This window comes from Tauraco erythrolophus, chromosome 2 (genome assembly GCF_009769465.1).
Source record: "Tauraco erythrolophus isolate bTauEry1 chromosome 2, bTauEry1.pri, whole genome shotgun sequence".
NCBI classification, from domain to species: Eukaryota; Metazoa; Chordata; class Aves; order Musophagiformes; family Musophagidae; genus Tauraco; species Tauraco erythrolophus.
The window spans coordinates 73,632,345-73,658,487 of NC_141466.1; the positions used below are offsets into that span (position 1 = coordinate 73,632,345).

At 41.2% G+C, this 26,143-nt stretch overlaps 1 protein-coding gene across 2 annotated transcripts in view; it reads left to right on the forward strand.

The window, feature by feature from the left end:
- The window catches only part of IPCEF1 (interaction protein for cytohesin exchange factors 1), a 46,637-nt gene that overhangs the window by 11,082 nt on the left and 9,412 nt on the right, over nucleotides 1-26,143 (forward strand). The window contains exons 2-7 of one of the 2 annotated variants that reach the window (XM_086625084.1): nucleotides 4,909-4,982; nucleotides 6,509-6,580; nucleotides 9,530-9,591; nucleotides 15,773-15,861; nucleotides 16,175-16,177; nucleotides 21,299-21,665. In XM_086625084.1, the coding sequence (XP_086481210.1) occupies nucleotides 4,909-4,982; nucleotides 6,509-6,580; nucleotides 9,530-9,591; nucleotides 15,773-15,861; nucleotides 16,175-16,177; nucleotides 21,299-21,665 (667 nt within the window). The remainder of the gene's footprint in view (nucleotides 1-4,908; nucleotides 4,983-6,508; nucleotides 6,581-9,529; nucleotides 9,592-15,772; nucleotides 15,862-16,174; nucleotides 16,178-21,298; nucleotides 21,666-26,143) is intronic. The other variant, XM_086625093.1, reaches the window with a different exon arrangement.

The window sequence follows — 26,143 nt, forward strand, 5'->3', positions numbered from 1 at the left end:
TGCTCTCTGTAGACGGCTGCCTGGAAGACAAGTGTTTAAAGAGGACAGCGTGTGATCCTGCCTGCCTCTTCAGCAGTTTTAGTTACCACACTGAAGCTCCGGAGGGAATCAGTACTCCTGCATTTGCATGGGGCAGAGAGGTAAGATGGTCACATACAATTCCAGGCTCCTGGCTCCTTGTGCTTGCTGAGACTATGTTGGACAGTGGTGGCTGGGAAGGGACAGAGGACTAAACACCTCTGTCTTGTGGGCCTTTCAGATAGCTCGGCTGGTGTTTCAAGCAGAGTTGAAGTACAGTTTTGCAGGATCTGTTAATGATGGTTGTCATGGGGATTCAGCTGAAAAGAAATATGAATATATAATCAAAGGGTTGCAGGCTGTGATCTACTGTCACTATTTATCTTTGGGTTTTTTTTCCCCCATTCACTGCATTTAAATTGGTACTCACTCCAACAGCTTTGCCAGGAGCTGTATAACTGCAGACCTCTAAACCAGAAACCTTTGAGTTATAGTTGCTCCTTAAGTGAATGATAAAAAGTCATTGATGTCTGTTGATTGTGCCAAGGGCTTTGGGGATCTCTGGTCCAATGTGTTACAGAAATTGTTCACAGTTCTATAGGTTGCCTCACTGGTGTACTTGGCAGAGAGAAAAAAGACTAAAAAGGCTTGAGTACTGAACTGCTCCTGGGTCTTCTGGGGGCAGTGCTGAAACACTGATGAGGCCATCAGGAGTACCATAAATTGCAGATTGGAACTATTCCACAATAACTAGATATTTTCACTTTACAGTACTATTTTTCAAAATCTTTCTGCATCATTCTATTCACTTTAAATATTGAAAACAGTCTATTAAATGATTTACTAAATCTCCTAAAACCACAAAATTTTGATGATGTATCGAGGCAAGATAAAAATGACATTAGCCTCTTCCTTTGGATTCATGCATTATGTTTCACAAACGTTTGAATTTTTTTAAGTGAATAGCTTTTTCTGTGAAAAAGTGGCTATTTTCTTTTTTGCTTCAAGCATTTACAGAGACTGTTATTATTGAAATGATTTTCCTATAATTGGGCATAGCAAAAGTGCAGGTCTGTATGTTAGGCTAACCTGCATAAAACCCACAAGAGATACAGCTTATTCTTTTAAACATCTTGATTAAATAGGAAACAGGTCAAGGTTCTTTTAATTTGAGTTTTTTAGGGCTATTTTACAGCATTGCAATAAAATCTGAAGGAAATTTGAGCAAAATGTGTGAGTTAAGTAATAACATGCTTAAAGTCATATTAAAGATAACATTTCAGAGGAAATAAAACATGTAGGACTTATATACACTTTTAATGTTTTAAAATGTCATTTTTATCCCAAGAATGACTGAAAAGATGACTTCCACATGTTCTGTTCCTAGTGTTTATTTGGAATTGTGTTTGTTGACCGTAATAATGTGCATAAGGTTTTACTGTTATGTGTTTTCCTTTTTTCCTTCCTTTTTTTCTGAAAATTATGGAACTACATGCCCGTCAAACCCCTGTTTTCTGTTACATAGGTAGAACATCTGAGATGTGTACCAATAGTGGCTTTAAAAAAAAAAAAAAAAAGAGATGTGGTTCCTAAAATTCACACCATTATCCTCCTTCCTTTCACACATAGATACAATTAAACATTAATCTTTTCTTATAAATGAACAAATGTGAAATCACTGACAAAATTAATATAAAACTTGATGACATTGAACGTAATCTTCTACCAACTGGAATGTACAAGTAATGCATAAGAAGTCCATAAGATTTCTCTGTTGTAAAACTAGTAAATGTAAAAACCGAAATCAAAGCCTACAAACCTATTTCCATTATCAATTTAGAGAGTATTCCTCTAATTTAGATACTCACTGGATATGTCAGTGGTTCAAGTCCAAGTTTCATCTCCACATAGGTGGAAGCACCCCAGGTGGATGTCCTCACACTGACTTACAGGATCCTGATAATTCAGTAGCCCAACACAAAATCTAAATGATCAAATATTTATCTAAAGTAAGACTGAACTGGCAGCAGAGACAGTAACTCATTTAATGGTGCTGCATAGACTTTAACTCCTTGCGAGTGTGCATCACCCTAAGCAATTTACAGGATAAGGTCTAGACCAATGGCTACTGCACCTATAGATGAAACTGGCTCATCTGTGATTGCAGTGATAATACGTCAAGGCCAAACTGCTCCCCCAGACCCTAGTCACCCACTCACACACCTGATGGTTTACCTAACTCAGGCCATGGATTTATTGGTGAGTGGGTAAGAAGGTATTTGGGTAGATTCCTTTTTACAGGGTTTTTTTTTTTCTTCTTCTTTTTTTTTTTTTTTTTTTAATTGGGCTTATTGATTGATGCTGCGGAGAAATAACTGACATTGTATACATTTGTCATGCAACAATGTGCGTAATAATGGCTTTGATAAACCATGAACTGCTTTTTTGAGGTTGATCTCTGTTGTTAGACTGGTCTTGGGAGCCAAACAGGAATTTCAGTGTTTTTGCTGCACCTGTTCTAGTAAGTGACCACTCTTTTCCATACAGGAACGCAAGATAGTACATCCTCTCTCTTTAGCGCAATGCAGCTCATGAATAGAGCTCCTCCATTAACTCACCCCTGCTCATTTGCTCATTCCTATATACTTAGTGCACTATGGATCTGGGATGGAAACACCAGCCCAAGGTCTAATTGATTGAAATATACATTAAGAAAAACACCTCAACACCTTTTTAAAAATCTTGTTACTTTTTTCATTAGTTGTTATTTTGTCTCAATGACTTTAGTCTCACTGAATTCCAGCCTGTGGAATGAAAACAAAAGCTCTTCAAGCAAGGCTGTAAATAAGTTTGACAGGTACAAGTATAATCAGAGAAAGTTAAAACCCCACAACTGTAAATAAGCACATTTCTGTATGAATGAAGCCATGTTGCAAAAATCAAGATCTTTCTCAGCCCAGATGCTAATAAACATCATTGTTTCTTCTGTACTGAAATGAAACAACAAACCCCACCCACTGCTTCTACCTTCTTTTTTTTTTCCCCCTTTTTTTTTTTTATCCTGGAGCAGGATACAAAATATAAACCTCTCATATGAATGTTTAATACATGTAAACTGCAGGAATGATGGTTATGCCATGATTTATTGCATACAAAAGAACAGATATGCAGAGGTGCAGGGAAGCCACCCACTGAAAAATCCATTCTGTATCCATATTTAATTTCTCAGAGATTCATACTTCCAAGCATTAAAGCTCAAAGACTTGTCTTGATGAACATCTTTTTATATTCTCTTCATGCATAATGTGACTCGAGATGCTGTCAGTCATCTTCATTTATCCTCTCTTTGTAATTGTTGAGTATATTTTACCTGCTTTAACTCAGCGTACGTTTTCAGAATTTAAATGTGCTCAGGGATACGGGCTGGAAGCAGCAAGAAAGTGATTCAGGAATGAACACTTTCTGTATTTTTCGAAAGTACAGTTTTTCCTGACATTATGCGCTACAGACTTTTGCCTACGTTATTGCTCCTCTCCGGAGGAGTCCTAGTCTTATTGCGGGGGAATGTGGATAGATGTAAGGAAGGAAGATATTTCAGCCACAGGCAGCAAGAACAGGGATTTGAGGCTAACTGGCAACTTCAGTTTTACTGGAGCCACTCTCTGACACAGAGTCCAGGTGACCTGAAACAGAGATGCCAATGCTCAGTAAACACTCTCCCTCCTAGAAAAGGATGACTGCATATAAGCAAGGTGCTGTAAATGTCTGCCTGGCTTTTGCTACTTCCTGTACCATGCCTGCAAATTTCTGGGGGGAGTGATAGCTGGGTGGCCAAAGGCACTCGAGGCAGTTTACAGTGCTTAACAACAGAGCTCAGCTGTGTGGGACCGTCCCCTTGCCCTGTTTCACCTCCTGTCATGGGAGCAGCCTGTATTGCCTCTGCCTTGCTGACGTACAGGCGCATATAGGTGACCCTGCGAAGCAGTCCATGTTACAGTTATCCAGGGAAGACTCTTCTCCATCTCTACCTAGGATCATTTTGGGTCACTTTTGAATTCCCATCCCTATGGACATGTATTTTTCAAATATACATAGATCATTATATGTAGTGCTGTTACGCATCTCTGTAACGTGCACACATGCTGTAAAATGGAATAAACACGCCTTTAAGATTGTACGTAATGCCCAGACCTGAATGGACGATATAACTCTTATTCATTCTCTCTCTGTCATCTGTCTCTTTTGAGAGGCTTCTCTTTTTAAAGCGGAGGTCCAGTAGTTTCATTTTCTGTGGTCAATGCACAAAGTGTGGCTGGCTTCTTTGTTGAAACAAGTTGTGTGATCACTGATGGCTGCAAAGGAATTGAGTTCCTCCAACATCCTGCTGGTTTTAGTCCTACTTTGATCCAAACCTAAAGTTTGTCCTTGACAATTTCAAAACTCTGGACTAGACTTATGAGTTACTCGTGAATCTTAGATAAGGGTGCTCTGATACAAATGCTTTGAGGTGAGGAGGAGCTGGAGTCTACCTCAGCACTATTGTAGGAGTTAAGGATCCTTCCTCTTTCAGGTGCTTTGATGTTTGGAAGCATACAACAAATCCTGTGCTCATACTCTGCCACTTCTGCAGACAGAAGCCGTGACTTTCTAGCATCCAAAATTTGCACAAAGAGTAGCTGGTATAGGAATATTTCTTCTTCCCAAATAACAGCCAAAACATTGGGTGTTAATCTGTCCCCATGGTGATGAACATATATTTTCACACTATAAAAAGCTGTCACAAACCAGCACTTGCATGTTAAATATCATTGAGCCTTGGAGTCTGGTAGTTTACCAGTTAGTTGATGCGGTGATTTTTAATTGTTTTTTTGTTTGTTTGTTTTATTGCAGGCTGAAAAAGCAGAAGGATTCATCAGACTTCCAGACTTCAGTGTGGATCGAGCAACAGAATGCAAAAAAAAGCAGTAAGTTTATCTCTTGCCCTCAGTTTTGCATGATTTTTACAACATTGCAAGGAACTGATTCTCAGTAGTGTCTGACAATGAAGCTGTGGGAAGCTCTGCTGTGTTGTATAAATAATGAGATATTAATTGAGCTACTGAAAGAAAACCATATTGCAAAAATATTTTTTTAAAATTCTCTGCCAGATGTGCTCTGCTAAAGCTACAAATAAAAAAGTAGATCAGTATGCCAAATGTTTCTTTTTTTTCTTCTCTTTGTTCACTGATTCTGAGTAAGTTGTATTTTATCTTAGATATGTTCTCTTAAGTGGGGTCAACAGTGGTGTAAGTAATGCTGCTTCCCTCTGAGTTGGGACTACTTAGGCTGCTGTCGGCAACTTTGTTCAGCAGGGTACAAATTTCAAAATATTCTCTCCAAACTCCATATGCAGCACTGACTTCCAGCCACTTCTGAGTACACCTCAAAGGTTTGGAGAGGTGTTGCTGCTGTTTAAAGTTATAAAGCTCAGCATGGTTTTTATTCTGTCCATCAAGACAAAGCCTTCGTTCTTTTGTTTAGGTCTCACGTTGACGTTAGTCGTAGGTGGTTTTGAGACTGACTGTGGGCTTGACTATTCCAAAGAAAGGGGACAGCTATTTTGAATATGAGGATCTCCATTTTGTTTTCTCAGAGGAAAGATTAAATCACATAGTACAGGACCACAAGAAAATGTTCCCCTTCACTTCTGCAGCTGTTGGCTGTCAGTGTCTGGGAGGAAAACATGTGCTCATCACTTATTTGGAATGGGGTGAGTTAGGAGAAAAGTGAGGAGTGACTGAGCTGCTGGGGTCCAGTCAAATAGTGTGTGTTTCTGTGGCACAGAGTTGGCTGCCTAATAAGAAACAAGAGGGAAGCCACACAGTCTCAGGATTGGAGACTATGTTTTAGGGGGAAAAAACCCCTCTGAAAATTCTTACTGATGGCTGTTTAACTAAAGCATAGCCTGGGGCTGAGACCAACAGGTTAACTATTGGTGTGTCAAGGGACTACCTCCATTTCGTTTGTTTTAAAGCTGCTGTCTAGTTGCCTCTTTGATGCCTCCTAAAACTTGTCTTGGAAAAGACAGCGAAGAGTCAGTCCCTATTCACCTGCTGTGTGACAATTGTGATTTTTCTGTGTTAAATCTCCCTTCTCTCAACCATCAGCTTTCCAAGCTGTGTGGTCTTAGCCTGATTAATCACTCGTGAAAGCTGTTCCATACCTTTGGAATGGGCACAGATGAATTATGTAATGGCATAATGAAGGTCTTTGTTTTATTCTTCATTTGTTCCTTTTTAGTTCCTGTAGTTTATATCCTCTGAATAATATGTGGCCTAGGAAATGAGCTAAAAATAGACTGGAGTTTTAAGGGAAGAGCTATATGGATGGATAAGCTGATCTGGATTAACATGGTGGACTGAATAAATATTTTAAATAATTCATTCAGCTATTTTTTTTTCTTATGTAAACTAGTTTTCTTCATATCTCTTGTATTTTTCTTTTCTTAAAGTGCTATTAAGATCAGCCACCCACAGATCAAGACATTTTATTTTGCGGCAGAAAATGTTCTGGAAATGAACATGTAAGTAGGAGCGACTGGCCGTGTTTCATCCTGTCTCTCAGAACAGCCTTTGAAAGCTCATTCTCTCACTGTCAAACAGTTTTTGACGAAGTTATTCGGGCAATTACTGAGCCTGTTTTGTTTTTTGATCATTGTATAGATGGAAAATACTGCTATTTGTTCACTAATGACAGTTGAAATCAGAATCAAATTATTAGCCTGATTCTGACACTAATCTTCCTGACATTTGCTGGTATAAATCCCTTTCTGTTAGAAAGGCACAAAGATTTGATAGCAAGTTCGTGACCCTGGGAGAAGTGAGGGAATAAAGGAAAGAGAGGGAAAAGCTTAATATAGTATTGTCCCAGAAGTGATCTAGGACTCGAATATAATATTGCTTTGGGAGTAGCATGTCAGTTAACAAGGAGGGTTGAAGGGATAGAAAGGGCTGTTTCTCTAATGTAAGTAAGCATTTACTTCACTGCCAAACTATGTTGCAGTTAAATGATCTTCATGACAGATCTGAAATTTTCTTTCTGCAAATGTCTGTAAGAACAACGGTTCATTCATGCGGTTTTTAATGCAAGAAGTAGAAATGGAGATGAAACTGCTGTTTTAGAAACCACTGAGGTATCAGAAATAGATATTACTTGCTCTTGATCCAGTTTTGGCTGATTTAGATATATCTCATGCCTTGTTTCTTTTACTTCAGATTGCAGTCTGTTCAAAATGCTATTGCATTAAATGGCCAAATACTGGATACAAAGTCGTACAATTTAAATGGGAAGAGAGCTCCTACAATAGTCAGGTCAGGATTTTAATCATGGTTCTGCTGGTGACCTTTGTGAGATTCTTCATAAGGCATTGGCTGTTCTTCCCCTCTATAAACAGGAAACCTCATACATATTTAACACAACAGAAAAGGATAGAGGGTGAGACAACATGTGAGACCTTATGAAAGAGCTATAGATAGAGAAATGTATGGTACTACAGTAGTGTATATACATACATATTCATAAATCTGTACTCTATAGATACATACAGGTAAATATAGATGGAAAGAACACATTGCCCTTTGCAACTTGGAGCAGCACAGAGCATACTGGTGGGGAGATAACTATCCGTTTCTGTATCACTCCATTTCCTACCAGAGCTCCCGAATAGAGGCAGATGGGCTGAGGATGACTGAGAATAAGAGACTGCTGGACAGGAATATTTCTGTAGAGAGAGTAATCCTGGATGAGAGAGAAGAGAGGGAACGATGTGGGGAGAAGGAAAATGAAAATTTGAGCTAATGGAGAACATGAGTGAGTGCTAGCAGCCAGTTTGGAGCCCAGCTGGAAATTCTGTCTCTTAATAACACTTTTGAAATGTTTAGTCTTATGTGAGTGAGTGATTGAAATCTATGCAGGTGTCCCAGCTCTTATGCACCCATAATGATTTTCTTCAAACTCCAGTTCTCAAGTAAATTTCAATTTGGCTTAAATCTAGGTAGCCTAGTGTTAGAGCAGCTTGCACTGTACTGCACCAATATTAATTCCTCGCTGTTGTAACTGGTGATGTTTTCCTTGGCAAAGTATAAAATACATGTATTTAATACATAAAGTACACGCATACTCACGCATGTGTCAAAACAGACTAAAAGACATCTGTTCTTTTGGCTGCAGTCCCACAAATACATATGCAAGTTGAGTGATTCCACTGAACTCACTGGAGCATTTGTGTGTGTCGAGCTACTGGTGTGCATAAATGCTCGATGGATGATGACCTTTAGTAACTCTCCATGCATATATATCTATTAAATCAACAGTGGATTTATTAATACACTCGTTTGCTTCATTAATTTAGCATGTATATGCCATTGTCATGCACACAAGAAAAGTAAACACAGGCTGGCTAGCTGCGTGCATTTATCTGGCCTGTTGCACATGGTTACTAGTGATCCATCTGACTTTGTGGTTAATGAAGTCCTGTATTCTTAGCAAACCTCTTTTTTGTTTAGATTTTTTTATTTAAAAAATCATTCTATTATGATTAGCTGTTAGAAGAAAGTCAATAATCCACTCTTAGAGAAATGACACTTTGTTTTCTCAAGTTGTTATGTGGCTCTATTGTTCATACTGCAGTCTAAAAACCCAGATACTTTGACACTGATCTAACTAGCAAATTTCCCATTGCACCAGTAGAATCAAGATCAGACACAATGTTTTCTCAGAGTTATGAATCTTAATTCCTGCCCTTCATACATTCCATATTTAGACCTTGAGTTTTAATCTGAAAGGCCTGAGCTTTCTTAGTTGTTAGTTTCTTAAAACCTGGGTAGATCTGAATGACCTACAGGCAAACACAATATAGAAAAAGTATACCCAGGGATTGCTTCTAGCACTAGAAAAATGCAGCCACCTAGGAAGAGAAGTGAAAATACCCTGTTAATAGCTTAAAGCCACACAGAAAGTGAGACTTACTAAAACCAAAAGTACATAGGGAGTTAAAGAAAGCAGTATATAATGGTCAGGAAGTCTAGTTTTAAATGGCTTCGATCCTTAGACTGTGATACAACAGTGTCGACCAGGGCAGCTGGAATCTTCTATGGTTCCTGTACCTTTTGCTTTATCTCAGGTGAAAGATGACACCTCGACACCAAGACTAAGTCACTGACATTGTGTTATAGCACACATACTTTTCCTTTAGCTTCCACAAATGCAACTCCTTGGTCATCAGTAGTGCTTTTTTCAGAATGAGTGAAAGACGTCCCAGGCAACAAGTCCTGCTCGCCACAGGGAATATTAGTATTCAGTAACTGGTGCCCTTCTAGAGGATGGTCTAAGAAATAGAAGGAAATTTTGACATTTAGTCTTCAGGTTGATGAAAATAGGTGTAGTAGCATAGGACACGTCTGAAAGGGGCAAAAGTCTGTCCAAACAGTGTATAAGTATCCATAACTCTATATTGCTTCTGTTTCAAACACAGGTGGCTAAGTAAGCTGGGGATGGCTGTAGACCCTCAGGCACCCAACGGGAAGAATGAGGAAGGTATGCTCCTAACAAGGGTTCCAGTGTGTAATTACACCATGCTCCTCACAGTTTTTGCTTGGCCCAATTTTTGTCAGTTCTTTTCTTTCTTTTTAATTGTTGACTCGGGTCCGCCTGCTGACTGAGCTCAGATGAAACACACTGAGTAATCACAGAAAAAGAAACAGTGGTGAGAAACAGTGCTACTGAGAGACACTCAGTAATCTTGCAAGAGGTAACTACTTTCTGGCAGTTTGCTGGCTGGCTAAGCCTACCAAGTGCGAAGAGAAGCAGCTGTGCTACACTGGGTTTTGAGTTGGTAAGGTATATCACAGGAGTTGTGCTTCAGCCCAGGAGCTCGCTAGGTTGGGAACATGTTGTGCAATGTCGACCTGTCCCTACTGTCTCCTCCATTTCTAGGGGTTTCAGCAACAGCAATATCAGGGTGGTGGGGGTGGTAGTGGTGTGCTGAAGCCTATGATTTCCTTTAGAGCCAAGCCCAAGAGTTCACTGAGGAATGAGTAATTTTAAAAGTTCCTTAGCAATTTATTTCTTGTTTTAATTTGCATGCTGACCTAACACAACATTTTGGTGGGAGGATACCTGCACTCGAACGACAAAGCAGGTCACCTGTCAGAGCGCTTGGAAAAGCTGCTGGTGAGAACACATGTGATAGGAGCTGGTTTAGAATGAGAAGCGCTGTGGATAGTATTATCTTAGCAAACCAGGGATGGACTCTGGCCTGAGGAATATGTATTATCTTCCGGGCTTTTGACACTCCGTTTTTAGAGTATTGGTACCCAGTGCCTTTTTTTTGGAACTGCTCAGGTTGTGAAGGATCTGGAGTTATGAAGAATAAACTGGTATTTGTGGTAGTGTGAACACTTACGTGATGCAGCCTGTTATGTCTAAGCACTGAAATGTTTTTCTCTGCATCCCTTCTACTGTTTTCCAGAATAAAGATTTGTGGTTTATGTCCAGACTTTGGACATGTAATGCCATTATTGATTAGTCTCATTGGGCTCTGTTTATGCTCTGGCTCCATTTATAGCCTGCCATTAAAAGCTGTTTTGGGGTAGATGATAGATACTACTGAATTCTGGAGGTCTCATCAATTTCTTTGTTACCGGTTCACGGTTCCTCTTTATTTCTTGTCAGGAAACTTGTTAATTTCCATATCCCCAAATTCCTCCAAATGTCTGTGTCATTTTTGAACCCAATTTTATATCAAAATGGTCTGAGATAATTAGGATGAAGAGTTATATGGAGTGTTAGGCTGTGTAGCAAGAACTGCATGGTAATTGTACTTAGGAAGAAAGTGTCCAAATATGTTGTCCATGTTTTCACAAAGGAGGAGTTTGATGGAGGATTAAAATGGTCAAAATTCCATACATGAAAACAAATTAATTCTTTTAAAAGCCTCAAAATATGTAGTATTTGTTGTGTTGACTCAGTCGAGAATTATAAAACAGTCCAGAACAAGGCAATCCACTAATCTTAATCAAAAAAAAAAGGATGGAAATCTACAAAATAATCCACTTAACTTCTGTAGCAGGTTATCTAATTGCCCTGCAACAAACTTAACATAGCCAAGATTCTTTCAGCTTTTGAAGCTTGTGGCCCATTTACCCGTCAGAGAAGGCACTCTGATTCTGGTGCCAAACACCTCCTCACTTTTCCACGCGTGTTTTGTCACAGGTGCCCCAGCTGCTGCCTTCAGTGTGGGTTCTGCACCCCACTGATGCGACTGGGTGGACGTGCCCTTGTAGAGGCATTGCTATGCTTCAGAAAAATGCTGTCATTACCCACAGCCACTTCTGTTCCTGCTGACCTGGTTCTTCCCTCTGTATCACACACCATAACTCTTCAGGAGGGTCTTGGCTCCTGTAATGGCAGTTCTTGTGTATTCATGTACTATGCATTTTAACACCTCCCCCAACGCTGTTTGCCTATTTAGAGTATCAGAAACAGCTGTTGATTCTTTTTTTGGTTCTTCTGGGTGCCTGAAAGGGGAGCTGTAGAAACAATAAGCTCTTTACTAAGAGTTATTCGAGAAGGCATTAATAAAGCCTTAGAAATTGATGTAGGTCTTATTGCAGCCACGCTCGGTCCTTTATGCTAAGACGTGCCAGCACACGTTTCCAGTAAACAGAATAGCAGCTTCAGTTCTACAAACAGTACGGGGAGAAAAAGTTATGAATCTCTTGAAGCACCACTTTTTAACATCTTAGAAACTTCTCTCTCATGTATAAAATTCTCCTCTCTCAAAACTTTGTTCCCCTCGTACAGTGTTTATTAAAACCCCAAAATGACATGCACAAAAAGAAAGTGTACAAGTATTAATTTAGTTAAAAGATGAGATAATCGGAGGTGATTTCCCAGAGACTGTGCTAACACAATGCTTTTTGGTGGTGTCAGCCCATGGAGTCCAGCTCTTACAAAGTATTACCAGAACACAAACAACTCTCACCCACCTGGGGAGAGAGCCGGAGGGTCTCTTCCACCAGAGAGACCCAGCTGCTCTTGGAAAGCACAAGCTGCTGTCGGCAGCTGGTGGAGGGAGAGGCAGTGCTGAGTGCTGGCTCCTGTGGAGACCACGGGGCAGCCTCAGCTCTTGTGACGCTCAGCACTCACTTGTGTTGTCCTCATTAAGCTCTGACTGTGTCTTTGCAACCTGTTGTGTCCCCAGCTCAGTTGGACGGGGGTGAGCGCTGTCACCCTTCACACGTGGTGTGGGGCAGGATGCAAGTGCTTGCTCCTGCAAAGGTTGTTGGATGTGAAAGGCTGATGTGTGCTGGGAGATTAAGCAGAGGGAAGTGATCTTGCCCAGTGGTTACAGCCAGGCCCTGGGAATAGGAACCAGCAACTTACTGCCTCCTCTTTTCTGTGTGTCATTTTAATAATGCTTATCGCTTCATTTAATCCACTTTTTATTAAAAAGCGTCTGAGAAAATGCTTTCGCCTGCTACACAGGTAGTTGAAAGAAATAACAACATGACTGTCTCTCTGCCACACGTCAAGAGATACTGAGGCTTTATCAACTTGCTTCTTATTAAAAAAAAAACCACAACCAAAAAAAGAAAGATAAGTGAGGAGTGGGGTGTATAGTCCTAGAGCACTAAGTTTACTTTTAGTACTAGCCCTGCACATGTACTGCCACGCTGCATGGCGTGTCTAGGGGAGTTACCATGTGGTGACAGAAGACTCTCGTGAGGCTGCTCTGGTTTCCAAAGTACCATGCGAACAATCTGTTTTCTCCAAAAATTGCTGCCAAAGCACCAATGCCTGTTGCCAGCTCCAGGAAAATGTACTGGTTACAGAGATCAAGGGACAGTATCTGCTACTTGCAACAGGTCTCCCTAACTTATACTACAAATATGCAGCCTTTCTTTTAAAGGCTGCAAAGGGAGGGGAAAAAAACCCACCCAAACCTGTTTGTGAAGCTATCTAGAGCAGTACCAATTAGTGTTTCCTGCCACAGCAAATCAGCAAAACTTTTTACTTAAAGAAAAGACTGTTGCCATGAAGTATTCTTGATGAGCTATTCTTTAAACAACTGGGGGAAGTCTCGCGCTCACTAGCCCTTGTCCTTATGGGTGACTTTAACCTGCCTGATGTCTGTTGGAAGTATAACATGGCAGTCAGGAAACAGTCTAGGCGGTTCCTGCAGAGTGTGGAGGACAACTTCCTCTCACAACTGGTTAGTGAACCGACTAGAGAAGGAGCTCCCCTAGACCTGCTGTTTGTGAACAGAGAAGGTCTTGTGGGAGATGTGAAGGTTGGAGGACGCCTGGGGCTTAGTGACCACGAGATAATAGAATTCTCAATTCTAGGGGAAGTTAGGAGGGGGAACACTAAAACGGCCAAGCTGGACTTTGGGAGAGCTGACTTTGGGCTGTTTAGAAGTCTGGTTAACAAAGTCCAATGGGAGACAGCTCTCAAGGGTAAGGGGGCGCAGGAGGGATGGTTACTATTCAAAAAGGAAATTCTGGAGGCACAGGAGCGAGCTGTCCCTGTGTGCCGGAAGTCGAGCCGCCGGGGTAGAAAACCAGCTTGGATAACAAAGGAGATTTGGGAACATCTCAAAAGAAAAAGGGATGTCTACAAGTCTTGGAAGAATGGGCAGGCATCCAGGAATCAATACAGGGAGGAAGTTAGGGCATGTAGGGAGATAATCAGGGAGGCAAAAGCCCAATTGGAACTTAGACTAGCCAGCTCCGTAAGGGACAACAAAAAGTCTTTCTATAAATATATTAATAACAAAAGGAGGGCTAAAGATCACCTCCAGCCCCTACTGGACTCAGGGGGTACGTTAGTCACTAGGGATGAAGACAAGGCTGAGGTCCTTAATGCCTTCTTTGCCTCAGTCTTTAATAATAAGGTCAGCAGTTCCCAGGTGAGCTGGCCTTCGGTGTCTGAGTGCGGGGAGGGAGAGCAGATCGAAGCTCCTGTGATCCAAGAGGAACGGGTCAAGGATCTGCTCCTTCGGCTGGATGCCCACAAGTCTATGGGGCCTGATGGTATCCACCCGAGAGTCCTGAGAGAGCTGGCGGATGTCATTGCCAAACCCCTGTCTGTTATCTTTGGGCAGTCTTGGCTCACTGGGGAAGTTCCGCTGGACTGGAGGCTGGCGGATGTTACCCCCATTTACAAAAAAGGGCGGAAGGAGGATCCGGGGAACTACAGGCCTGTCAGTCTGACCTCGGTGACGGGCAAAGTCATGGAACAGGTTATCTTGAGTGCTATTAATGAGCACATACAGGTTAACCGGGTGATCAGGCCCAGTCAACATGGGTTTATGAAAGGCAGGTCTTGCCAATCAAACCTGATCACCTTCTATGACAGGGTGACCCGCCTGGTTGACGAGGGAAGGGCTGTGGATGTAGTTTTCCTGGACCTCAGTAAAGCCTTTGATACAGTTTCTCATAGTGTTCTGGTGGAGAAACTGGTAACTGCTGGCCTGGATAGGTACACCCTCCTTTGGGTTAAAAACTGGATGGCCGGGCCCAAAGAGTGGTGGTAAATGGGACTAAATCCGGCTGGAGGCCGGTCACCAGTGGGGTTCCCCAGGGCTCAGTGCTGGGTCCAGTTCTGTTTAACATCTTTATCAATGACCTGGATGAGGGGATTGAATGTACCCTCAGTAAATTTGCGGACGACACCAAGCTGGGAGGCTGTGTCGATCTGCTCGAGGGTAGGGAGGCTCTTCAGAGGGATTTGAACAGACTGGATCGTTGGGCTGAGGCCAATGGCATGAGCTTTAATAAGGCCAAGTGCAGAGTCCTTCACTTGGGGTATAAAAACCCCAAGCATCGCTATAGGCTCGGGGAGGAGTGGCTGGAGAGCTGCCTGGCGGAGAAGGACCTGGGGGTGTTGGTTGACTACCGGCTTGATATGAGCCAGCAGTGTGCCCAGGTGGCCAAAAAGGCCAATGGGATACTGGCGTGTATCAAGAATAGTGTGACCAGCAGGAGCAGGGAAGTGATCCTGCCCCTGTACTCGGCACTGGTGAGGCCGCACCTGGAATATTGTGTCCAGTTTTGGGCCCCTCGCTTTAAGAGAGATATTGAGCTCCTGGAGCGAGTCCAAAGAAGGGCAACTAAACTGGTCAAGGGGCTGGAAAATAAAACTTATGAGGAGCGGCTGAGGGAGTTGGGGCTGTTTAGCCTGGAGAAGAGGAGGCTGAGGGGAGACCTGATTACGGCCTATAAATACTTGAGAAAAGATGGTGGGGAGTTAGGGGAAGGGCTCTTTACATTAGTGATGGGTGATAGAACAAGAGGAAATGGGCATAAGCTTAGTCAGGGGAGATTCAGGTTGGATGTTAGGAAGTATTTCTTCTCTGAAAGGGTTGTCAGCCACTGGAATAAGCTGCCCAGGGGGGTGGTTGAGTCCCCATCCCTGGATGTGTTTAAGAATAGGGTGGATGAGCTACTTGAGGATATGGTTTAATGGGGATTAGGGATGGTTGGACTCGATGATCTCTAAGGTCTTTTCCAACCTAGAAATCTATGAATCTATGAAGTAGTGTAGCATTACCATAAGCGGGTTAATTTTCACTGTTGAAGACACTGACTTGTTACAGTGTGGTTGTCAGTCCAGAACATCCTACTTGGTCATCTTTGGTTAGCACAGCACTACGAGGAATAAATGAGTGTTGGTCTAACACTGTGTTTTTGCTAATTTTCCCTGTCTACCTCAGAATGCTACAGTGAAAGTGAACACGATGATCCAGAAATAACAGACACACCACCTCCCCCCTACACAGCTCAGCCACCACCTCCTCCTTTGGTAAGTATTACAGTAATTAGCTTGTTTCTTGTTGCTGGTTAGTTGGAACAAAACCTTTTTGAGGTGGTGGACTTTTGAGGAGTAACCTAAAACAGTGGCTGGAAGTGTTTACCCTGTGTGTGCGTGAAAGGAGGATGCTCTCGCTGGCTGCCCCTATAGCCTGTGCAATAGCCTGCACAGCTATTGCAGTCTGTGCTGCCCAGAGCCTCATGCTGTAAAAGAACAGCTCCTTCACATGGAGGTATATTTATCCTGCTGGAGAAAGGAAAGTGTCACTCTACCTCATACACATGCGGTGTCTTTTCTTTACAAGCAAGTTTCTTTTTAACACACTGCAGTAACCTAGTTTTTCATACTACTCTTTTTTTTAATCAGTCCCAAATCTTCTTTCTTTTTGTGACCCTGGTAGCATCATCCAACAGATTTGTATTTATTTATTTGAGTGAGCTGTTCTTAAGATTGCTGAATTTGAAGCTTCTTTTGTGGCAGTGAAGAGAAGGGAAGGGAAAGAGGCCTTTCCTTACAGTGATAAAATTGGTTCTTTTCTTCTACCTCTGAGAAATATACTATAAAAAAAGAAAATAGGCATCCTCCCAAAAGCTATCCTATTTTTCTCTCTTGCTGTAGCGTATTTGCGCAGAACATTCTTTCCTGCCTCGCTTCATTTCATAAATTAGAATAACCACTATGCACCCTCATGTGTCTCATCAAATTGACTTGCCTAATTATTAGCCACTTGTTGCCCCATTAATCTTGTTGCTATACTGTTGCTTTTCCCAGTGATCTCATCTCTACTTACGTGTGCTTTAAGATGCAAGGCTTACGTAATTCTGTGCTTAGAAGTGAGTAATCTATTTTGGGATGGTAATGCATCTGAAATAAGGAATCCTGAGTTCAAGCTTTTCCCTTCCACAGCTGAAAAATAACATCGAGGGATGTGCAAGTAATGTACTTAGTACTAAATCATCTTGTTGCATCTCACAGAAGGGAAGTGTCCGCTGCCTCATTGGTGTGGTACAGGTTCCTGTATGACATCCAGTAGTTGGGATGGGCACAGAGGCAGCGAAACAGGAACAAATTTGAAATATACAGATGAGCTGGAGAAGCTTGGGCAGTCACAGGCAATAATAAAAGGAGATGTCGTGCGCAGGGTTGCCTGTCTGGCCGTCTTCAGTTGGCTGGCGTAAAGCTGGGAGTGTATGTCACACTGTCACCCACTTGCCCCCTTCTGCTTCAGTCAGACAAGTCAGTCTTCACATCCTCTCCTGAAACAGTTGTGTAACATTAATTGCTGTAAAACAATCCACCTGGCACTTGGGGCGTGCAGGGTGTTCACTGCTGTGTGAAACGTGATTCTTTATTGCCTGTTGTAACTGGAAGTTAAACGTGGCTGAGTGGCTATAAATATCAGAGGAAATAAGAACCTCGGCAACATGTCTCCAAGAGTTACTCTGGGCCAAGGGCTGATGATGAAGCATCTTGAATGTTATACCTCAGTGGCTTGCCTTCAAGAGGCTGCAGATGCCTTTTCCGTCTGCTCACCTCTGAGTGAATGCCTGCATTTTTCCAGATGATGAGCTTTAAACAGGTGTTGTTTTTTAGTTTTCTGTTTTTCTGGCTTCCTGCTGCTTCTCAGTCTGTTGCAGCAGAGGCGATCTCCGGTTGTCTCCTTCCCATATGCTCTTCTTGAGTTCTGGCCTCCGCCTTTTAGCAGGGGATGCGTGGGAGGCAGGCAATGGTGCAGGTGCCGAGGAGTCCTGCTTCCTCAGCCTTTCCCTTATAGATTATCTTCCCTCCAGACTTTACCTCTCTCAGCTGATTTCCCTTCTCCTCATCCTCAGCTTAAAATCTCAAGGTTAGTCTCTCCCGAGCAAAACTGTCATCTTTTCACCCCTGGTGAAAGTGGCCACTGGAATAAGCTCCAGCTGCCATGGGTCTGCCCTATACTCAGCTTGCTTACATGGTAGGTAGGAGGAGTTAGGTACCAAAGCAGCTGTGTTTGACTGCAAGTCAGAGTCTTCTTTTAAATATCTGATTTAATGCCCCTTTCCCTTCTATACAAGTACTGGAGCAAGAAAGCCACTGGAAGGATTGGGAAAGCACAGCTTCTACTGGAAAGTCAGTTCTAGCAGTGGAACTGTTGGTTGTCTCAGGGAAGGCTGGTTAAACATTGTGTGCTGCCTGTTTACTTGTTGTGGAGTTTTTGAATCAAGCTGTGAGGTCCCAGACATGATGGATTTGGGTTGATGCTCTATGGGTACACCACTTTTGAAAGGTGGGCTTGAATCTTTTCAGATTGCTAGTGGAAGAGACATCCTAGAAACCAGCCCAACATCCAGAATGCCACAGGCATTGACTGGTGCTCATTTCTTTTTATTATTTTAATCTTTTTTTTTTAAAGTTCTTCCTCCCGAGTGCCAAAGAGATTTTGCAAAATAGGAATTAGGTGCTATGAACATTTTGGAAAATCAAAACAATGCTGTCTTAAGCAGAAAGGCTTCCAAACTTCTGGAGATCAACTCCAGACTGAAAATTATTAGTCTGGAAACTAATAGCCACCCAGGTGCAGGCTCTGTTACGTGTTAGAGCATCAAACATTTTGCTGTACTTCTAGCACAAAGTTTTCTCTCAGTGTTCTGTTCTCTGTTGACCCAAACCATTTTGAAACTTGAAAAACAAAAAAAGTAGTGATCATGAGATTTCTACGTTTATGCATGCTGTGGAGGAAAAAAGCAAGTGAGGAACAAGTAAATCTTAACATCTGTAGGACAAAAGTTAAACTGACCATCTGCATTAATTTCTCCGCATGTGAATAGATTTGCTATTTGGTTTTAAAAACCAGCAGCTATGTTGAGACAGTAGAGTGTAGGAGTCCCAAAAGAGCAGTTGAGGTGTTTCATGGTGATAATTTTTCTCTAAAAAATGCCTAGAAGACTCACTGATCTCCAGTGGAATCCTTATGATCTGCTGGCTCAAGCATCTGCTTTTTAAAATGTCTCCAAATGGATATTTATTATTATATGGATGATTGTAAATCTTCCAAAGGAACCACTTGAGTAAGTTGAGTAAACTTTTATCATGCCAAAGAAAAAAGACACAACACATATGTAGAGAAAAAGCAACACATTCTGGCAGTCATCTTTACTCTCACCCACATTTTTTTATTTAACACACAATGAAAATGAAAACAAAAATATATTCCACTCAATGAGGCACAGTTTTCATTTAAATGGCACTTTTGCATAGACAAACTCCAGAAAAATAGAGATGACATCTAACATCTTCCTTTCCTGTCTTTGAACAATTCAAATTAGACCATCCACACCATGTGAGAAAGAGCTTTTACAGTTTGATTGTTCTGCTTGGCTCTACTAATGCTTCAACAACTTCTCTTTACAATAGGAGCTCTTAGATGAAACGCTTCAGCTCACTTGTGTTCCCAAGGACATTTTTATCACTCATACATGTGTTTTATGACAGCATCTCCTTGTACTTTGCTTTAGACTGCATTTGTGACGGTTTCCCTTTTAAAAAACAAAAATGCACCTGAAACGCAATGTTGTACTTCTCATAACAGGAATGTAAATTAAGTCTGGTCCTGCAGTGTTTGAGACAGTCTTGGAGGAATGGCTTTGAAAATTTACAAAAGTGAAGAAAGTGCTACAAATAAATGGTGACCCACAATCTGATATTGGTCCTCTTCATCTTCTGCATTGATTAGTAGCTATACGATACAGCTAGTTTAGAAGCACAGTAAGGCAAATCCACTTTGCTTTTTTTTTTTTTTAATGTAAAAAAGAAGTAGTATACATTACAGCAATACTGAATTGCAGAAGTTTATATATCATAATAAAAAAAATTGTCTCTCTTGGTTAGGTTTATATGAATACATCTTATTTCTAATTTAACAGGTTATAAATAAGTGTTCCAGGCTAGTCCCTTTATTGTGTTTGCAGCTTGTGCGGGTTTCCGTAGCAACACCTTCTCAGTAATTTTCAATACTTCCAGTCTAGCTATCATCTGTTTTAATCCTTACACGGATCTATTCTACATATGTCTTGAGAACATAACTTGCCAGAATTGTGGTCCATCAAGTCTGCTATTCTGATTCTGGCATTGGCCAGGAGCAGAAGATTTGCAGAAGTAGTTTTCTGCAGGAGCAGATACGAGAAATCTGTCTTTCGTATGCTGATGATCTCATCACGATTTCTCATAGTTTCTGCCAGAAGCTTCACTATAAGGCTTTGTTTCCCTTTGTCTTTCGTTACTTTATTTATTTACTGTCAATTAATCCCCTTCTGGATATTTGTATTGTATGTATATTTGTATTTGTGTATGTATTACTTGTGTGTTTGACTCTCTTGGCTCATCTTTTCAGCAGTGTTTGGCGGCTAAGAAGCAGACTAGTGCTAGTTCTTCTTGTGTGAGTTGCTTTTGGTGACCAGATAATAGTACAAGTCAATCAATGTATATGCCTACTGTAGACAAAGACCTGGGCATCTATTTGCTTTTCTGGGAAGCTAAGTATTATACTAATATTCTGTTTTTTCTTTCAACCTTTTTTTACATGGAATTGTGCATCTATCATATCCTCTTTCATTCAACTCCTGGCTGCTAATGGTGACTGTTAGATGTCTCTGAGATCTCTCTGGTTGTATGTGCTCCTGTTGAGGCAGAGTGACAAGTACAGTATGAAGGATCTTAGGATATCTTAATGATTTCTGAAATGTTTCTAGTGAAGTTTGGGTCCTTTCCCAGATTCATGTGCTGAAGGATGAATCTTAGCAGGTGAACGAGCAGCACAAAACTTGTACCATTCCTCTTTTCTTGCCCTCTTCCCCATGACTGTTTGTTTTTAATTTTCCCCGTTAACTTGCTGTCATATTACCTGACAGAATTCTTGTCTTGGTGAACGGCAAGTTCCTTGAATGGATCAGGTAAAATGGCTTTGTGTGCTGAGAAGGCCAAGGTACTTCAGTGCTTGGGCTTGTTTCTGTCTATCCATGGTTATGGCACTGGTGGGTTTATTGAATGTTTCAAGACAACTTCTTGTTCAATGGCTAATTCAAGATTTTTCTTCTGAAATCTTGATTAGACCGGTAAAGTGAAGACAAAGTGAAGAGTAAACATAAGCGTGAAACCTAGCATGGAAGGCTACATTCAACACAATGTTTTTTCTTGGTCTTTTGTTTTTAGGCACTGTCAGGTTTTTATCCTTTTTACCTCTGGCTTCCTTATGGCTTAGTCTCTGAAGTTACTGCTCTATAGGAGATTGGCTGCCATACCTCAGACTTGTTTGGATGGATACTTAGTCAGATTACATCATTTTTTGGTTAGTTAACATTTCAGTTGCATATCTATAACATATAAAACCTAGAAACAAGAATAACTTGGAAATAATTTTTCTTTCTCCCCTCCTCGTGTTTCCGGAAATCAGGATCAACAGAAGTCTTCTTTCACCTCGACTCTGTCAAGTGAAGCATCTTGTTCTCTCTCCTCTCCTGAAAGCACTTTCAACTCCCAAGAGTCATCTTCTTCCCTGGCTTCCAAAGTGGTTTATTCCGAGAGGCAGTCTTGGCTTGACCTAGTTAACAGCTCTGCCACAGAAGAGGGTGATCAACCTGTAACCTTCTGCGTACAGATTCACTCTGATGAGCTGCCAGAAGTAGACTGTGGAGAAGCAGCAGAAATCCAGGAGGTCCGGCTTTCCAAACCCAGTGGTGGATCCCAAAACTCTTTTTCAGGTCTGGATACACATTGTCTAGCTGTGCCAGATGCAACAGGACAGAGATCACTAGCCAAAGGTGAGCTAATGAGAGAGGAGAGTTTTGTCTGCAGAGCCACACAATGTGGGAGTTCAGAGGTTTTCCTCAACTTCCTTTCCCCTTCCTGCCTTTATGTTCTTCACTGAAGAGTTTTCCAGTGGCACATCATTTATAACATTTATAACAAACGTTTGGTTTATTGCACATTAGATATATAACCTAGTATCTAACTGCTAAGTACCTTTACAGTTTTTCTCAAATGTTAAGATCATAGCCTCTGTATAAAATCCTAACATAGATGTATTTTTATTAGCTTTCTTTATTTCAATATAGCTGTCTTTTATTAGTTAGGATTGAATTAAAATTTTAAGAAAGCGTGTCACCGAACTGACAAAATGGCATATGTAGGAAGTGGTGAACCTGGGTATAGGTCAATTCAATTAAAAAAATTGAAAAGCAGTTGCGTTTACTTCCAGTACGTGTTCCCTATTTGTTTCATTGAGCTTCACTGTAATCAAGGGGAAACAGCTGCAGTCCTGAATGAGAATGTTCAGTAAGACTGGATTTTATGTAAGCAAATGAGTCTCTGCGTAGGTATCCTCCTAGTGAAATGTATTGCTAAATTAAAAAGGTGGCATAGTTCTAGAATTTGGTACTTGTTACTGTTAATAACTCTATTGCCATAGCAAGGCAATGTGTCTTGCCTTTTGAGCAAAGTGGCTTCTTCCTGCATTAAGAGCAGCTGAAGTATGAGAGGCATTTATGGCATACAATATGCTGAAATGGGAAGATACTCAGCACGATGCCTAGAGAGGTAATACATAAGGAAGCAATGATGTTCGTGCATCAGCTGTACCCATGATTCCAAATCCTTGTAAAAGTTTGAAGTGAGTACTCTGTTGCTGAAAGAGCAGTGTTGTCTCAGTACAGTGCAAACAAAGGTGCATCCAAAAGCTCAGGCTGAAGGTAAAACAAAGGTGGAAAGAAACAACACTAGACTCATTGGGAACTTAGGGTCTTTTTCTGTAGGTGAACTTGGCACTGATTGAAAAATAGTGCCAAGTCCAATTGTTTTGCAAATATCAACAGTTATTACCCTTTTAGTTTGTTGTTTAGTTTCTCTTTTTTAGGAAAAAAAAAAGGAAATGGAGCAAAGTACAGATTTTAGCAGAAGTGAAAATTAATTGAGAGTGTTTTGTGCTCAGCTTCATTATCCATCTTCTAGGCTGCTCTACTAGAGACTTCTGTAGCAATGAAGATCAGAAATAATTAAAATGGAGAATGAGCATATGTACTATTTCTATGTGGCGGATAAGAGAGTTACTGTGGAATCTAATTCCCACAAGCTCTGGCTTTGCAAGTAGTGAAAAGGCTAGGGCTGGCAGAAACGTGGTCCCTAATGAAAATGTCACAAAGACATAGTAAATACATTGGCCTCTGTAATTTCACATTCTGGGTTAAATTTGAATGCCTTTAGGAAGCATTATTAGGTACATTCAGGTGTGTTGTTGTAGTGTAGGTCATGTATGACATGGTGGCTTACAGATCCTGTTGAGCAAGACTCAGCAGTTGCTCTTCAGAAATCTAAACTTTTGCTTAAAATGTGTTACTCTGGTACTGCCAGCAATCCTGCAATAACGCACAGGTTAATGTTTTCCATAAGTGTAAGGGTGACAAGTACTTGTATGGATGGTCATAGAATTAGCATGACACATCCGTAATCATTTAAAGCATCGTTTGATAGGCTCAATAATACTAAGCAATAAAAATAAGATTAAAATGTAAATCAAAGCACATTTTGAGATATTCCTGCCATTTGCAGGGTGGTTTTATTTTCCAAAAAATATTTCCGGGGAAATGAATCCATCTGTTGCTCTCTACTTAGTTGATGGTCAACTCTGATCGCAGAACACTTCCATCCTAACCACACTGGTGATCTCTGATGGAACTCCAGAAATAGATCATTTCAATGAGACCGTCACTATGGAAACTGTATAACCTCACTAGTTACTGTCTGCATCATAACCCATTGTTGAGCAAGTACGACGTACACCATACATACATTTTTCTTTCCTTTATCAGTCTTCACAGTATGAGAGGGAATAGTGAGTGTTGGCATGTGGGGCCCTCCCTTGCAATGAGCATTGAAAAAATAAATGAAATAATTTGCAAGAAGATTAGTTAAGCTACTTCAATTTGAGAATGAGGTAGAAAAAAAGGATTAACGTGAAATAGCAGTTCAATTCCAAATAAAAGTTAGCAAAAAGTATGCAATTCTGGTTCTGTGGCTTATCTCCCAAGAACTTCCCTCTCCATCTAGTTGGTAAGGATGTGCACAAATACTGCGAGATGAATTCAGATTGTGGGGTAAAAGCTAGCTAGCTCCAAGACCTCATGATTTACAATAACCAGTAAGAGCACCCTTGTTATCTGATGTGAAACAAGAATCCATACCTCAGTGCAGTCCGTATTATTTGCTTTACAATGTTTCTGAGTAGTGCATTTCTGATGACTTGTCATATTTCAGAGTTATGATACTACTTCCAGGAGGAGATAGGTCCATCTTGCATCAACATCTGTCCTGAAAGCTCATGTCCTGTCTGCATAAAGCTGGCCCTGCTGTTATCAGAACAGCTCTGTAGCCTTTGAACCCCCTCCCCATAGAACCTTCATGTGTATTCACTCTCTTTCCTTCTCATAAGGATAAAAAAAACACCCTATCACACACTCTGTTTTGTGGCCACATTCTGCTTAGTGAAACCCTGTCATGGTTCAGGCCACTCTGGCAACTAAACTCCATGCAGCCGCCCACTCAACCTCCCCCACCCCCCGGGGATGGGAAAGAGAATTAAAGTAGAAAAGGGAAAGAGACCTGTGAGTCGAGATAAGAACAATTTAATACTACTACTACTAATATCTGAATGTATATATAAATATGTATGTACAATGATAATAATATATACAAACAAGTGATGCACAATGTAATTGCTCACCACTCCTTGGCCAAGGCCCGTCTCATCCTGAAGTAATGATCCAGAAAACGGATAAGTCCTGACACTGCAATCCCAGATGAGTGAGAGGACTGAAAATAGAGAGCGAGACAGAGATAGCACTCCGAGAATCTGAGAGCGAGAGCCTTGGAAGAGGAAAGGCCCTTCTTTCTGGCTGTCCCTCACTTTCATACTGGGCATGACACTGCATGATATGGAATACTAATTGGCCAGTTTGGCCCTCAATCCTAAGTCTAAGTACAAACCATAAGGATAGTCGTGGACCCCCTGTCCCAGCTATGCTCCCCCCTATCCTGTTGTGCTCCTGAACACTGGCAAGAACATGGCAAGCTGAAAAGTCCTTGAGACCTCAGTGCCAACTACAAACATCAGTGCACTATCAGCATTCTTCTCAGAGCAAGTCTCAGACTAAACCCAAAACACAGAGCTCTTCTGGCTGCTAAAAGAAGAGCTAACTCTGTCCCAGCTGAAATGCGGACAAACCCCATGACAAATTTTTGGTTGCAGCTGATAGCAGGCTAGAGATGAGGTGAAAGTTTTCGAGAACTGAAGAGCACTTTTGGTGGCAAAAGTCAGAACATGAGGCCAATGTGAGAAAAGTTGGTACCTAGAAGGAAGAAACGGTAGCTGTGGCTTTGCGGGAAGAGCTGATAATGAAAATATAAAAATAGTGAAGAAACCTCAGTGAAGAGTTAAACAACGAGAAAAAGATTTCTCAGACATAAATGGATGAATCTCTGAAAGAGGAACTGCAGATTCAACTAAATGATCATGGATTATTTTTTCAATGACGAATTATTTAATGAAGCAACTGTAAGTGTCTGGTGCAAGAAGCTGTACCATATGATATTATAAGGACCCTTCCATCCATTCTTAGTGTTGTTATGACCATTCTCAGCCTCAGATTACTGGGGACAGGTTACGTACCAGAGGGTAATACAAAGGTACAAAAAAGGAGAGTTTAACACTTCCCTTTTGAAAGGAGATCACCATTAGGTTTTCATTTTGTTTGTGGGAATATTTAATACTTCCATGTTGCAGCTTGCTACACACACAATGACAATGGATTCAAAGCCCCCTGTGACACAAAGAAACTGAAAGGTAAACAAGAAACAGTTGAGAATACAAACAACTATCTGACTACGTGCTCTATATCCAGAAGTTGGCCTTGCCCTGTCTGGGATGGCTAGATACACTCTGCAGCCAAACTCCATCCTTTATGTTTCTTCTGGCAACCTCTGGAACAAAAAGCATCTGACTATGACCCACCCCCACCACCATCAAAAACTGATAACAGAAGGAAGCTGCAGAAATTGAAAGGTTGCATACACATAGGAATGTGTATGTGTACTTTAGAGATCTTCTACTATAGTAATAACATCCTTCTTCCTTGCATTTTCTGAGGATTTTATGATCATGTGAAGCTAATGCATCTTGGCAAGGAATTCTTATGGTACCGCTTCTGATTTATTTATTTTGCCTTGGCTCACAGTAGCTGGTAGAAGA